Here is a 15,784-nt window from a genome sequence, read left to right on the forward strand (position 1 = left end):
TGCGTATACCCGACCTGGTCTCTCCCTTTCCTCGTCCTCTTTCCGCCCCTTCCTCTCTTTCTCCTTTTCTCTCCCCTTGCCTTCCTATAAATGTTTTCTTCGCTTTTATTACGCGCGCACGGATGCACTTTTTATTCCCGCTCCTGGATTACATTAATGACGACGAGAATTCGCATTGGCTTCGCCAATCCGAGGAAACTCCGAGGATCCGCGGTTGCGGTCTCTCTCTCCCAGGTCGCCGATAAATGTCGTCCTTTCTCTCGGCTTGTGTGTTCTTCTTAGCTTTATCTTCTCCTTTTCTGCCTCTCGTTTCGCGTATCTTTTATCTCTTCTTAGTTGTGTGCGACTCCAGGTGACGACGGCTTTAAGTGCGCTCGTCAAACAACAAGAACGAAAGTAGTAGATGGGTTGGTGTCGTCGAGACTTATCCGATTTTCGGAGAGAACCGTATTAACATCTTTTATTTTGCGAAATCTCAAAATACGATGAGGAAGGGAAAGGGGCAAAAAATGTCATCTCTAGACCTTCTAATCAGCATATTTTCTATTTTTTTCTAATTAAATGCGACAATTTAAAAGAGTCGATATAAATTCGATGCGTTTAGTTAGTAGAAAGCGTCGGATAGTTTGCGCATTCGTCGCTCGTTTGTATGCTAAATCGGCTTCTATATATCACGAGTTCTTAAAGTTTGAAAATTTTTCTGCCTGTGTGCGACTTTTTTCGACGACCTATATAGCAGTATAGATTTTTATTATTTTGTATATGCTCGTTTCTAATCTGTTACATTATGTGTTTTTTTATTATGATCTTTATCACAGTTTATGAATTCATTTTCCATGAGTATAACGATTTTCTCAGAGCTTATGTATACATTTAGAAAATACCATCTGTTAAAAAAAAATTTTTAAACATTGTCAAAGCTGCGATATAAATCGACAGAGGCAGCATACAATACTTGTGAGCTATAAATTTTAATTTTCAATCCTTTTAGCTACAGCTTAAAAATGATCTGTTATCTTTCACTCCGTTCATATTTTATCTCAACTGCAGATTGATCAGTCATTAATATTGTTTGTTACATTTCGTATTCCTTACTACTGTCCCGAGCGATGGTGGGAGATTTAAAATTTAAGATTTTAAAATTTTCACGCGAATCGCGAACTGGAACGGGCGCGGAAAAATCGATACTCGCTAAACGACCGGCTTTTTAGCACATCCAGATCCGTTTATATATCCGATGCGTATCGTACTTAACATTCAATGATGGTTCGGAATATTTTCGACGTCCTCTCTCTCTTTCTCCCTCTCTCTCGTTGTTGACGAGGGACGTCGAGTGGACGAAATCGGGACGGGGACGTCTCAAATATCGATGGCACTCAATCGCCTCATCGATAAGCGTAGTGTATACTTGAGATTTTTTTTAAATTCATAATCGCGCACATATATACGAGTGCCAGGTACTTTTGCCCGAACGCTTTCGGTCAGCGAATAGTTTCGGGAGTGTCGGGGATGTACAGAGCGTTTCAAACTGTCAAAACTTGACGAATAGTTGATTGACAAATAGCTATTGAGTTATAAATGAAGAAAAATCGAATATTCCCTTGCACTAAAAAAATTGTATTGTTATTTTAAGAATTTTTTTCACGTATTTTTAGAATATCCTGTTCTAAAATAGGTGCCACACAGAGAAGGATTCCCTTAAGAGAGGAGTTCTCTAAAGATTAAAAAGATTAGTATCAGATATTCTTAATTTATAAAAATATAAACAAAATGGGATTTATTTTTACATTAACAAAAAAATATATTTACCGTTAATTATTAACAAATAATATATTCTTAGTTTTAGAGGATGTTCTAGAAACTCCTTGAGAATATCCCTTAATAATTTTATAATATACCATCTTCTTATTTCGAGAATACAATGTTTTCGGTATGAAAATAATTAATTTGTGGACGTATATATTTTTGCGAGTTTGATTAGTCAGTTGAGTTTTGTAATTTTGAAACTGTATAATCGGTTTTCACTTTGCGCACAAATATATGTATATACACCTATATAGTTTATTCCTTCCCGATATATTCCTTCCGAGACTTTGTGATACACGATCATCCCCCCGATCCATCCAATCTTCTCTCCCCTTTTGCGCTTCCGCTTTATTTAGCTTCCGCACTTTCTTAGCCGCGTCCGGCTCGCGTCTCCGCCTCGAATTCCTTTCCTTTCGCGTAATTTGACGCAAAAATGACAGTTCCAATATTGTCTGTCGTGCATGTATCCCGATATATCCCCGCGCGCACGCGGTAACGTCTAATATCTATTCTCCCTCGAAAAATGATCCGATAAACGCATAAAGAAGAAATTTGTGGCGTATAAAAATTCTTGGCAGATCAAATTCTTGCTGCAACGATATATAAGTATAGTCGCGTTCGCTTCGATTCATTCCGAAGATCAAGTACTATCAAAAATGACAGCTGGCGCTATAACAGCGCAAACTGTACTTTGAACGATAATTTAATTAGTGAAAAGAGGTAAAAATAATTTTTATTCCTTTCGCAAAAATTTTTTTTCGTTCTCTCTCTCTCCCTCTCTCTCAAGAGAGAACGCAGGTGCAACGCTTGCATTCCCCTCGCGACACCGAATGGTCCGTAGATGTAGAATTTATCGTTTACGACCTTTATGTCACTGTCGTACAGTACAGCACTTCTACTCGATCGTTTGATCGTACTTGTTTCTCGTTTACTTCTATGGCTCTTCGGTATCGCGTGGGATTTCAAGGCGGACTAGGAATATCAAAGATCTACATGTACATACACACACACAGAGAGAATATACACCTATCAAAGATACACCTACATACGTAGGTACATACATATCCAGATGCAAACGATTGCTCTTCGCTCGCACGGATTGCGCCTCCGGCAGAAAAAAGTGGCCGTTCTTGCCAGAGAGAGATATATATATATATATATATATATATATATATATAAATAAAAGCGCGATTTTTAACGATATATCGTAGTCTCTTATAAAACGTTCGTCATTTCTCGTGTCATTAGTTCAATCTCCGGAAGACGTTTCGTTTCCACGTGATCGTGTACGCGGAGTATTAATTACAAAGATCTCTTCCTTTATCTTTCCGCTCTATCTCGTTTTTGATTTTTCCCCCTTTATGATCGTATCTCAGTTAATTTCAAAAGTATCGTTTAACCCATTCTTTCACGAGCATTTACCAGAAAATTAATTTTACACGAGATAAACGGAGCAAGTTTTTTTTCATACAAGTACAAGATTTAACGAATATAATTAATTTTGTTCGTTTGCTTTCTCGTTATGAATCGATTGTAAAATTTTACATATTCTAGCATAAATTCAGTTAATATTATACTAACATTATAATAAAACAATAAATATTTTGATGAAAATATTATAATAAAATTTTATAATATATTACTTGCTGTTATTTTTTTATAGGGATATAATATATTTATGTATTAATATCTGGTTTATTTTAAATATGAAATTATGTGACGAAACTTAAAGTCCATCTCTTCAAAGATTTAACTAATTCTTAATTATAGAAAGACACGTCTTATTGGATTCGTCGCGAATTATTGAATACGAATGAGAGAAAAGAAAATTTCGTTCTCACTCACCGATTATCATGTAGTTGCAGGATCGCGGTCGACTCTCTGATTCGGATTTCGTCATCTCTCACATCTGAAGATGTACCTGATGATGCGCATCAGAGCGCGTATCTTCGCCATCACTTCCTCTTGCATGAGATTAAAGCACATGGCAATCATCGCCATTCCTGGTGGAAAAAAGAAGAAGAAAAAGAAGAAGAAGAAGAAGAAGAAAGAAAGGACGATTTTTGACGTCTGCGAAGGACGCGTCGGGAAATTAGATTGGATGTATTTCAAGCACATCAGAGGGATATTATTGCGCGAATTGTTGCGCGATTCGAGAACGCTTCTCCCGTGTGGAGCCGATATTCGATAGCACTTGAATATCTCTCTCGGCGAAAAATCGCGCCCGTACGCAATCGGGCATCGATCGAAACGAGCTTAATGCCGTGTATGTATACATATACACGTCGACGACAGGTGCAATCGCGTTGCAGGATTTAAAAGCGGTTGATCCCTTTTAAAACAATTGTCTTCGCGCCGCGCCGAAAATTCCGCGACGATCGGATTAGTAAAAAAAAAATAAAAATAAAAAAACAACGAAGGATCATCTATTTTTTTTTTCATCTCACAGTTTGTCGAAACGGCTGAAATGAATACACGTATGTATCAAATCGGATGACTTTGTATACACTTTTTAATCCGACGACGAGGCGGCTGTCGAAGTCTATTATTTAATTGGGTGATGAAATTCGGAAGTGAGTCGATTTTTCCTTTGAGACCTTTGTTTTATCAAAATTGCAAATAATTTCGAATCGCTAAATGTAAATGAAAGACTTACCGAGCATCAGGTACATGGAACAGAAGATGAAAGACAGTTGGAGGCCTTTCCCGGAGTAAATCTTGTCCCCCGGGACGATGTCGCCGAAACCTATGGTCGACAAAGAGACGAAGCAGAAATAAGAGCCATCCAGCATGTTCCAGTCCTCCCATTCCGAAAACAGGACCGCGCCGCCCCAGATATATCTGTCGAAAAAGTCAAAGGAAGCGCACATCAGTCTTTTTAAACACGTGGGTCTCTTCCCAGAAAAATTGTGCCCCCCGTAGAAATTTTCTCGCGAAGAGTTTAATCGCGAAACGCGAAGGAAAAATTTCAGGCCGGGATTTCGGACTTAATAGAATCTCGATTTGATCCGAAAGGAATTCGGCAATCTCCAAGTTTTAATACTTTTGTGACTTTTCAAACTAAATTCATATCTACTTGTAATAATAAGAGTTGTCGGAAGATATTTCTATTCCAATCGCAAAATTATATTACGAGATTTGGATTCAATAGAACTTTATAAATAGAAGGAAACTCAACAGAGTTTTCTTTTTACAACAGATTCTCCTTTAGCTCGCGATAATTAAACATTTATAATTTAATCAATCTCCGCGGTGTTCTCCGACAAACTCTCCTAATTATGTCGAAGAAATATATAGATATATTTTGTTCCAATGATAAAATTACACTTATATATTTCGATATTTTATTTTGTTTCAATTTCTTTTTAATTCAAAATGTGGGGATTATTTTACAGGAAGGAAAGACAAAGGTTCAGCAAATTTAAAGCAAATTCCTCTCGGAGCTCAATTATTTTCAAGTTGACAAAATAAATTCTTATGATTCCTTTGCAGAGAAGGGAAGGAGTTTATCTTGAGCTCCTTTACTCCGTTTCTTAATTAGCAGTCCGATTATTTCTCTCTCTCTCTCTCTCTCTCTCTCTCTCTCTCTCTCTCTCTCTCTCTTTCATCAGACTCACCCCACCATGATAGTGAGACACAGAGTTAACGGCACCGTCACGTGCTGCGGATCGTAGCTGTCGCTCTCATCGTCGCCTTCGTCGTCGCCCTCGTCACCGCCCTCGTCGCCGCCGCCGTCGTCGTCTCTCGGCGAAGTTTCTTCCAAACTCGACGTGTCTACCTCCCCGCCGTGGGTGTTCACCATCTGCAGACGTAAATCCTGTTTGAACAGCCTTTACGCGAGATATTCCAGAACTACTAGAGTCGACGAGGTTTCTTCCCCCTTCCCACCCCCTCCTACATAACGATTCTCCCCCTTACTTAATTGGAAGTATCGCTTAATTCTCAACAGTAATGAACGTATCTTCGCTAGTAAAGAAGCTTAAAACTTTCTCCGAAACGAAATCCGTTTGAAATTAAGTCAGGAGGTCTAAGCGAACATTAGACTTTGGAACGAAAGAAAAAAGAATCGATTCTGGGAATAAAGATCATCCTGCCCTTTTCGCAGACTGCATATCTCATGATATTGCTTCGGGTACGATCGCTCACCTGCCAATGATCTCTCTTTGCAGCCGGATCATCTCCATTCGGCATCTCGGAAGAAGCGTCGGTCGTCGACTCGTGAGGTCTCCTCCGGCACCTTCGAAATCATCGATCGACGATTAATTTTCAGAGCGAAATCTTAGCGGAAATGTTACCGGAAGTAGAGAAGGGGAAAACGACGCGAGGGAAAGGGGAGGATGGGAAGCGGCTTTTGTCTTACTTGCAGAGGCAGCAACGGGCGTAGGTCCATTTGAAGCTTCTGGCCAGAATGTCGCCGATATTGCTGAGGTAGAGGAGGAAGAGCGGCATCCCTATTATCGCGTACACTATAGTCACGACTTTGCCCCATTTCGTCCTGGGACAAATGTTGCCGTAACCTGCGCAGTAAACGAGAACGCGGCCAAGTGAGTTTATCGACGAGCTACGCGTCCGCTTCCGTCCCGTGTTTCTTGCTTCTTGCCTCGTCCGTATATATATATATATATATATATATATATGTATATATACGTGGGCTGATTCATTTTTGATTAATTTATCGCCGAGTGTTTTGGTAAAGTAAAACCTGCTGCCGGTAGTCTCAAGCCAAGTGTGAATTATTAATTCGAGAATCGAGCGCGATTTCAAATATTCATCTTTAGACAGAGTATCATGCGATGATAAAAAAGCCATAAGTACATAATTGTTTGTAAAAAGAGATACTCTTCCTGTGTCTCAAGACACTCCCTTTCTCTCCTTCGTCCGTCATAATTATCGTTACGTCGTCTTGTAATGATTTTATTTGCGTGTTCGGACGATATAATTAAACGAAACATCTTCCCGTATTTCCTCTCTCGAAATATTACTCGTTAATACGACATTCTCGGCGTATAACCGACTCTCCATTATTGCATAGATAGCGATTTCCGCATCAATTATCTTCTTGACAATTCAACCGGACGCTGTTTCCACAGATGCGCCCGCGAGAGAGTTGGACGGAATCCCGAAACTTTCGTGCTCACCCCCTCGTGGGAGACGTAAACAATCCCCCGACGGACGAACCCGCTCGGATATTCATGTTTCATAACGTGGCGAAACGTGCTCCATAAAACCGGGCAGATGTGCGGGTCTTTAAAAAGGAGAGAGGAGAAAAACGTGGAGGAAAAAAAATTTCGCTCGTAAGTTTGCGATTCGTTGAACGTTGAAAAAAAAAGATAAAGGATACGCGCCGCGTTTCTTTTTCCCGCGGAAAAATGATTTTTTACGAAGGAAAAGCGACAGTTTTCCGTCGTAACGTGTCCGGTGCGCCGTGTCTGTTTTTCTTTTGTTTTTTGTTCGATTTTTCGATTCGCGCGTTAACGCAAAAAAAAAAAAGAAAGAAAGAAAAGCAAACATACCGAACACCGATCGCGAACGATCTACGGAAATATTTTGCTCGCGCGAAAAGAGTCGATTAAAATATCTCTCTCTCTCTCTCTCTCTCTCTCTCTGTCTCTTGGTTAAAAATATAAAATTATTACATTGTAACACCACCATGACGAATATCCGATCGCGGCGATAATAAATTCCAGCACGTTACAGTTTATCGCATAAACTGACAGCGCGGTTGTGAAACGACTTTAACCTACATAACTGATAAATGTTGGCTAAACTTGGACTTGATGGGAAAAAAAGTCACATTAATATCTAATTTATCGCGTTAGCGAGTTTCACTCGCCCGAGACGCCTGATTTTAAATTAAAAAAAAAAAAAAAAAAAAAAAAAAAAAAAAATTGATGTATCATTATCGATATTAAATTAACACTCTGTCGCCTATTAAATATATATCGGAATGATCACATTAATCTTTCCGCGCGGACAGAGAAACGTTATCATATTAATATCGAATGCCGACAATTGTTATCTCGATTCATTTACCGAGCGACAAACGCGATTGTCCAAACGTTTCCGCTATTTTTGGAGGGGGAGGGAAGAATTTCAGCTATCATTATTCCAAAAAAAATATAAACGGCAACAAGCTGTAGAATCTGGATGCCAGAAAACCGATATGCGCGATATCGAGGGCGAATCGGAGCGTGTCTTGTAATCAAGCGAGAGTCGCGATGAAAAAAAAAAGCTTGTTCTATTGTCCTTTTTTCATACACATATACACGCGAACAAATGTACGAGAGATGGAGAGATGGTACAAAAAAGAGAACGTGACGAGGGTATGCATTCAGCGTGATTTTCCAGGAAAACCGCATGTCGAACTTGCCTCGCATGCGGACTTCATTTTCGGGATCCCTCTTTCTCTCTGTTCTGATCTCTCTGTGGTGATCTCTGGATCTCTCGAAAATTGCGACCGCGTCGTCCGGTCGAGCGCAATTCTTACGGATCTCGGGCTAAACAAGCGGCCGTCCCGTTCCAGCCGTGATGTCGCACAATTTACATTTTGATAAAAATTAAAAGTCCCGAGAAAACACGCACCGGGACTCGTCTGACCGCGATAAAAAGAGGCGACTTCTCTCGACGGGAAAAGTAATTTGCATAATAAATTTACGTGACTTTGCAATTCATGTGTTCTTACTACTGCGGCATTGCGTGAACACCACGTGATTACATAATTTTCATTTCAAATCACAATTTGCTCATAATTTATTTTACATTTTAGTATTGTGTGAACGCACCACGTGATTACATAATTTTCATTTCAAATCGCAATTTGCTCGTAATTTATTTTACAAGCCCGTCATATTTTTCAGCTCCTCCTCCTCTTTCTTTTTCTATGGTTTCTTCGTAACGTTACTATATATCTTCAAGAAAAAGAGCACTGTTATGTGCACCGTATCTTACTTCCGCTGCGTTTCGCATTTTATCAGTCAACGTCCGTAAGAAAATTGAATTCGAAATTAATTAAAAATTTCTATCTCGCACTCGATGTCGATTATCTCGATCAAGAAAATTTTGCTAGTCAGAGGTCGACGTGCGACTCTAACGCGAGTGTCGAAAATTCGAGACGGTGGTTCGAGATCTCGTTAATTTTTGCGAATCGGCGACGCGATTTACGACGCGGAAGACAGAAAAAGAAAGAGAGAGAGAGAGAGAGAGGAGAGGGGAAGTCCCACGTCTTTTAGCCGGCGATAAAACCGGCCGTAAAGCCGGTAAACGGAGACGCTTAAACGCGGGGGCTCCGTAAATATCGCGTTTAAGCGTCGTCTCCGGGAACGCTGCTTTCCGCGCTCCCGAAGAAAAAGGAAGCCCGTAAATCGCGCGGCGTTCGCGATTTACGTTCGCGAAGAGTAAGTGCGAAATTCGCGTCGCGTCCTCGGGACGAGGTCGACAGTTTGACTTATGACATGCGACGTGACACGCGAGGCGCGTCGCGATCTCTCGCTTCGCGAGGGGATTTCCTCGCGCGAGGAGAAGCATCCCCCGACATCCCGGGGGAAATTTTACACGAAGAAAAAGGAGGAGGGAGAGAGAGAGGAAATAGATCAAACACGCGCATGACTGACGGGATGTTTAATCAAATGATCGTAATGTTATATCAAGCGAGATTTTCATGTGGGTGTATACTGTTATGCTTTCCTGCGTTTCAACGTGTAAATCTTCACCCTCACTGCTGTAGAGTTACGTTTTTCCATTAAAACATTACATTTGTTTTTTAAACAATTGCAATGTTTTGTTTCTCCCTTCTCTCGGAGCGCTTTTTAAATATATAAAAATATTTTTTAAATTAAATTAATTTTTATTTAAAATATTTTTTTAAATACGAAAATAATTTTAAATATAATATATAAAGTCGGCGAAATTTTTTCGACAATTCTTGCTTCTCAGACTTATTTTTCATATCATAAATAAATGTAAATAAATTTTAAAAATTAAATCTATTTTAATTTTAAAAAATCTTTAAATATATAAAAAGGCAGAAAATTTCGTGAATATTTCGGCATAAGTTTGTCATATTATTTTGTTTTTATGGACAATTTTTTTTAAATCTCGAAAGATCTCGAAAGCCCTCGTTGACGTTTTTACGAACCATTGCGGCGTTGATTGTCCGTCAAATCGCTGCGATTCGCATGAATAAAATAGAGAGAGACGAATAAGATTGTATAAAATGAAACGGATAACAACCGAGAAAATTAAAGGGGGGCGAAATTGTTGCCGCGTAACCAAATTTATTCGGGAATATCAAATTCGCGAGGGGACACAGCTTGCGCTCGTTCGCACAAATAAAATCTTCTCGCGAATTTTTCATCGACTGGCCGATGCGTTATCTATCCGAAAAGTGTCGAAAGAGAGAGAAAACAATTTTTTTTCTCTGCGCACGTTGAATAAACAAGAGCGACTCTTTTAATGCGCGCGAATATCTGCAGACGAGAAGAGCGAAACGACTCTGTTAATCCAATCGAGAGATATCGCAATGTGCAATCTTTTTTTTGTGTATTTTTTCGAAACACTATTGACGAGAGAAAAAAAAGAACGACAACACCGGATGTTACGCGACGATCGCGAACTATCTACGATTGCGTTGTACGACGATAAACGTTACAAACACAGTTTGTATCGGCAACTTGTTGAATGATATTCGAAAACAAAATCACAAATTGCGTCCAGTTTCTTATCTTATTCCATAAAAAAGTAAATTATTATTTTTCTGCTTTATTATTCTTATTTTTATCCAATAAATATAAAAGAAATGATATAATACATATATTGTTGTAATTAATGTAATTAATGATGGAAAGAGAGAAAGACGTGTTTTAGCTCTTTATTTTATAATTAATATTAAAATATTCTAAATTGTAACATTTTCATGTTAGCTGCCGTTTTGACGGCATTAGGAGAGTTAAATTCTCGGCAGCCTCTCTTTTAAGCGGCCGCAAATGAAGATGTTACTTTTATAACGAGGCAAACTCCATTTTAGCTTCGCGTCGGTGTACGAAGCTTTGAAGTTAAGAAAGAAATCCAAGAAAAAGAGAGAAAGGAGAGAGAATGTCCTTGAAGAGAAGCAACACTTGTATTAAATATGCATGCTCACTCTCCCCTTAAATGTTCTGTTACCTTCCTAATTTCGCCGACTTCCTTCGTTACGTAAATGCAAAGGAAAACGGAAAATGGAATGTTACCGCTATTATGTAAAATGTAAAGATTGTAACAACGTGCTTACACGCATTTCGTCTCTTCGTCTAGCGCGATATTAATTTTAAAATTCGTTATAAGCGAAAGAATATACGAGAAGCATAATTTGGACGCTTAAAATACACCGAGACGTGCGTTTTACTGCATGTAAACATTTTTTTTTTTTGTTGTTTTCGTTTCGAGTCGCAAAAACACGAACAAAGTTGTTCCGTTCGCGCACAATGTAACCTGCGTGACAATGTAACACGCACACGTTTCATAGAAATATAATGGACAGTGCATGCGAAAATTAACATCACCTGGCTGAATGCTAGTGCGTAAAAATTATATACGATATTCAACGAGAGACGGTCCTTACATAGGAGAGAATTTTCAGAGAATTTTACATTCGCTTTTGATTCAAATTTTTCGATATTCGCGAAATCATCAGGGAGAGTCGAGAGAGCGATCTCGAAAATTTTGTCACTTAATTATAATAATCTAGATGCGGATCTTATCTCTTTTTCGTAATCTTTATTCAAAGTTTAATAATTGTGATATTTATATTCCTCGTTCAAAAATATCTATCATCGATTGAGATGAGATAGGGGTTTTAGGGCATCGTGTACGAAAATGACGATATTACGATGAAATATTAAAGAAGCTTATCCCAGTTTATATTTATATCCGGAGTTTATATTTATATCCTCTCTTGAGGATATAAATGCAAAGTTAAAATAATACGCGAAATCGCATTTCGAAGTATTGGAATATGAAATTTCGAACATCGAGGGCGATTGTTGTCCTTTCTACGGGCATTTTTTTTTGCAGACGTGATTTATCTCAACGTATTCATTGGATTCTCGATCGTGAAACATATTAACAATTAATTCGCATTCATTTTTCACGTCGAAATCGCGTCGAAGTTTTTCGCGTTGACGATCATCGAATTCGAGATTCGTGTGTGACAGGTATTTTTTTCTTTTTTCATATAATATAGCTTTGAAAATCCAGCGTTTATTCACGCAAATTGTACACGCATGTTCGATGCAGATTTGACTTACAAAAGCGGTCAAGAGCATGCATATTCCTTTAACAGAAATTCCGGTTTTTCGCGATTTTCCGGGACGTTTCTCTTTTTCAAAGGAGATCTTATCTCGGAGAATAAAATTCTATCTCAACATAAGGAATCTACCGCGACCACCGCGGAAACCTCTGTGTTCCGTTCGTGGCATTTCAGAGGAGAGGTTTCCCTGCAATTCAAAAATGAGAATGCAATAAATATACGGCCGCTGCCAGGGCAGAGTGAAGCAGAAAATCGGAAAACGCGTTCAAAAATAGAAAGAAAAAAACAATTTTTAATTAACTAAACTACATTAATCTTTGTATACATACGTTGTTGACTGATTACAAATCTGACGTTAAAATTGAAACATTCAAAGTATTGGATATTGGATATGCATACAAAATGGCAACCGCAATATTATAAAACAACTTTATAATTCTAAATCAGTCGATCAGTTACATCGGAATAAATACATAAAGATTTCTGTGAAATTGTCAAATATGATTCTAGAATCAAAATTATAAAATTTAAAATTGTCAATCAAATGTAATATATATAATATTAAATATCCAACTCTTTTATAATAATAAATTAAAGTGCATGAAAATCAGTATTTGTTTTTTGCTGTATATATAAAAAAACAAAATCAGAAATTTTTTTAATTGTCAATCAGTGTAATAATATTAAATAATATTATTTTATTAAGTAACATCTCAATACCTGACAATAAATAAAAACTTATTGTGTATTAAAAATCAGAATTTGCAAGTTTTTTAATATTATGTAAAGGTGATTTTGTAGAATTCCGTTTCTTATAAAAACAAATAAATTACAATGTCTATAATATTATCGCAAGATATATTTATTTTAATTAAAAAATTTAACGCCGATCCGCGATTATTTGTCATAGTTTCTTTCGATTAGAACTACTCTCAGAAGTCAATACAAACTACACTAAAACTAAACGAAAAATATGTTTACAATCGGTTTAATTGTTTTCGCGAATATTTGAATGTCTAAAAGCGCAAAATATATTGATACGTAAAAGCAACAGTCTGGATGTACGGATAATCAATACTTGTCAAAATGCAATATTCATCACTGCTGCATATTTTTGTGTGAATATTACCACTAAATCCGCAAACGTACCGCAAAATATTTTTAATTAAAAAGGTTACAACAATATCTATTTTAAAAATTTGTATAAAATTTATGATAGTAATTTGTAGCAGAATTTTTATGACTCAATGGAGAGTTGTTTGGATGAAACATTTATAGAGTTAGGTGATGTTCACAAAATAATCATAATACTTTAAATTCGATTAACATTTTTGACAGTTATCAGCTGATTTCTGTAAAAAAATATTAATCGCGGATAAAGTATTATAACATATTATATTACTTACAAAATATTATTATTTTAATTATAATAATATGTTGTAATTAATATAATATGTTATAATATATAAACTATTCACGATTCAGAAATCAGCTGATAACTGTCAAAAATATTAATCGAATTTAAAGTATTAAAACATATTATTTAAAACATATTATTATTTTATTTAATTTTATTTTGGACAAACTGTCAAACTGCTAACCCTCGCGATGACAGTCTCTTGATGCTATGAATATAACGCAATAAATGGAGGCAGCTAATGAACATCGCGAAAAAGAGGCAACAATATTTGCGAGAATCGACTTAACATGTCTTTTTTAGAAAAAAGGGACAAGAATAACACAAGCTATTTGATTTTATGCAAAAAAGAATTATATTTGGACCCTATACTGCGCATATATAAATTATATATATTAAATAAAAAAATGTGTACGCTGGTGTCTGTTGGTACGAAAATATTCTGCAAACAATGTACTATCAAAATATATAAACAATGAATTTTTGGCTCGCCTCAAAATATTAAAAATCGATACTTTGTTGCCGCGGACTCTATGGGGGGCATTTTTATATTACGTATACGTATTACTATATTTAGAGAGGCCATATTTAGAGCATTGAATTTCTGGGCTATAAAGTTTATGCTGTGAAATTCCACTCAATTTCTTTAATAACATTAAAATCGACAGTTTAAAGGGATGATGTATTTCTTATTTTTCGGATTTTTCTATATATATATATATATGTATATGTATTATATATATTTTTTTCTTATTTTGTTTAATCTAACCGAATATAATTACGCACGCGAAGCGAGGTTGTTATTTCTTGATAATAAAATCTTCAAAAATTGCAACGCATACATAATTATTATTATTGCAATGCATGCATAAAAATATATTAATTAATTATGCAATGCATAAGAATTCATCAATATTTAAATCTTTAACAAAAAAATGCGAACAAGAAAATAGAATTTTCTACTGATTAAAATCTTTTAATCAAAAATCAAAATACCTGCACTTCCGTTAGACTTGTGCGTCTCCATACGTCCATTACATTGCGCGTCTTTATACGTCTGTTACACTGCACGTCTTCATAGGCTTGTTTTCTATTCCTGCACTGATGATCTGGTGCAATAAGTTAGAATGAAAATATTTTGTCTCACTCTAACTTATTGCAGTGTGCACAGTTCAGCCAGTGCAGGAATAGAAAACAAGACTCATATGTCCACTACACCAAAACTACACTGCACGTTTCGCGCGCGACTAATGCACTAGTGTCGACCACCGATTGCAAGACTTTCGTACCGGTGTCGCCACCTGACGGCGAAACCTAACTTCACAGCCAAGAAGGAACAGAGCCCGGCGAAGCATCTCTCTCTTCGTATCCGTTCCGTTAGACACGTGTGTCCCATGCGTCTGCTACGCTGCACATCTCAAGCAAGACTGATCCCCACCACTGACCACAATATTTTGCGCAGCGGTGTCGCCAACTGACGAAGAAACCCAACTTCACAGCCAAGAATGAAGAGTGATCAGTGATCAGTCTCGCGCGAAACGCGCAGCGTAGTGGATGTGTAAAGATGTGTGAAACGTACAGCGTGGCGGACGTATGAAGACGCGCGAAACGTGCAGCTTGGTGGACGTGTAAAGATGTGCGAAACGTGCAGCGTGGCGGATGTATGAAGACGCGAATCTAATAGAAGCGCACAGGTATTTTAATCGAAAGCTTCTTCAGGAAATTCTATTTTTTTGTTCGCATTTTGTGTTAAAGATTGAAATATTAGATTTTTATACATTGCATAATTAATTAATATATTTTATGCAAGCATTGCAATAATAATTTTTATGCTTGCATTGCAATAATAATTTTTATGCTTGCATTGCAATTTTTAAGATTTTATTGTCAAAGAATAATATAACTTTGCTTCGCGCGCGTAATTATATTTAGTTAAGTTAGGTTAGGTTAGATTAAACGAAATAAGAAATATATATATACTATATGTATATATTGCACAAGATTGTTTTTTATCTTGCTAAGAATTAAAAGTTGTTCTCATAATTATCTACTATTTATGATCGTAAACTCTCTCGCTAGATATACGTATTTATGAAATGAAAATCTGAAATCGATATATTAATGAATGGAATTTTAATATTATTTGTATATTTCGATAGTATATTGTAAAAAGATTATTTTTATACCAAACAGATATGGGCCTACAAATTCTTTTATTTTATATACATAATTTATGTATGCACATAGTATAGGGTCCGCGGCAACAAAGTATCGATTTT

The 15,784-nt window shown here is 36.9% G+C and overlaps 1 protein-coding gene across 1 annotated transcript in view; it reads right to left on the bottom strand.

Annotated features, from left to right (window-relative positions):
* Positions 1-14,532, bottom strand: part of LOC145938147 (TWiK family of potassium channels protein 18) — a 35,378-nt gene extending 20,846 nt beyond the window's left edge. The window contains exons 1-6 of the mRNA XM_083041556.1: positions 14,502-14,532; positions 6,167-6,323; positions 5,953-6,043; positions 5,424-5,608; positions 4,463-4,647; positions 3,728-3,809 (exon numbers count right to left, since the gene is read on the bottom strand). Of these exons, the coding sequence (XP_082897682.1) occupies positions 3,728-3,809; positions 4,463-4,647; positions 5,424-5,608; positions 5,953-6,043; positions 6,167-6,323; positions 14,502-14,532 (731 nt within the window). The remainder of the gene's footprint in view (positions 1-3,727; positions 3,810-4,462; positions 4,648-5,423; positions 5,609-5,952; positions 6,044-6,166; positions 6,324-14,501) is intronic.
* Between the last annotated feature and the right edge of the window lie 1,252 nt (positions 14,533-15,784).

Source organism: Prenolepis imparis, unplaced genomic scaffold, assembly GCF_030444845.1.
Source record: "Prenolepis imparis isolate NDT839.2.m4 unplaced genomic scaffold, iyPreImpa1.0 SCAF_7, whole genome shotgun sequence".
Classification (NCBI taxonomy): domain Eukaryota; kingdom Metazoa; phylum Arthropoda; class Insecta; order Hymenoptera; family Formicidae; genus Prenolepis; species Prenolepis imparis.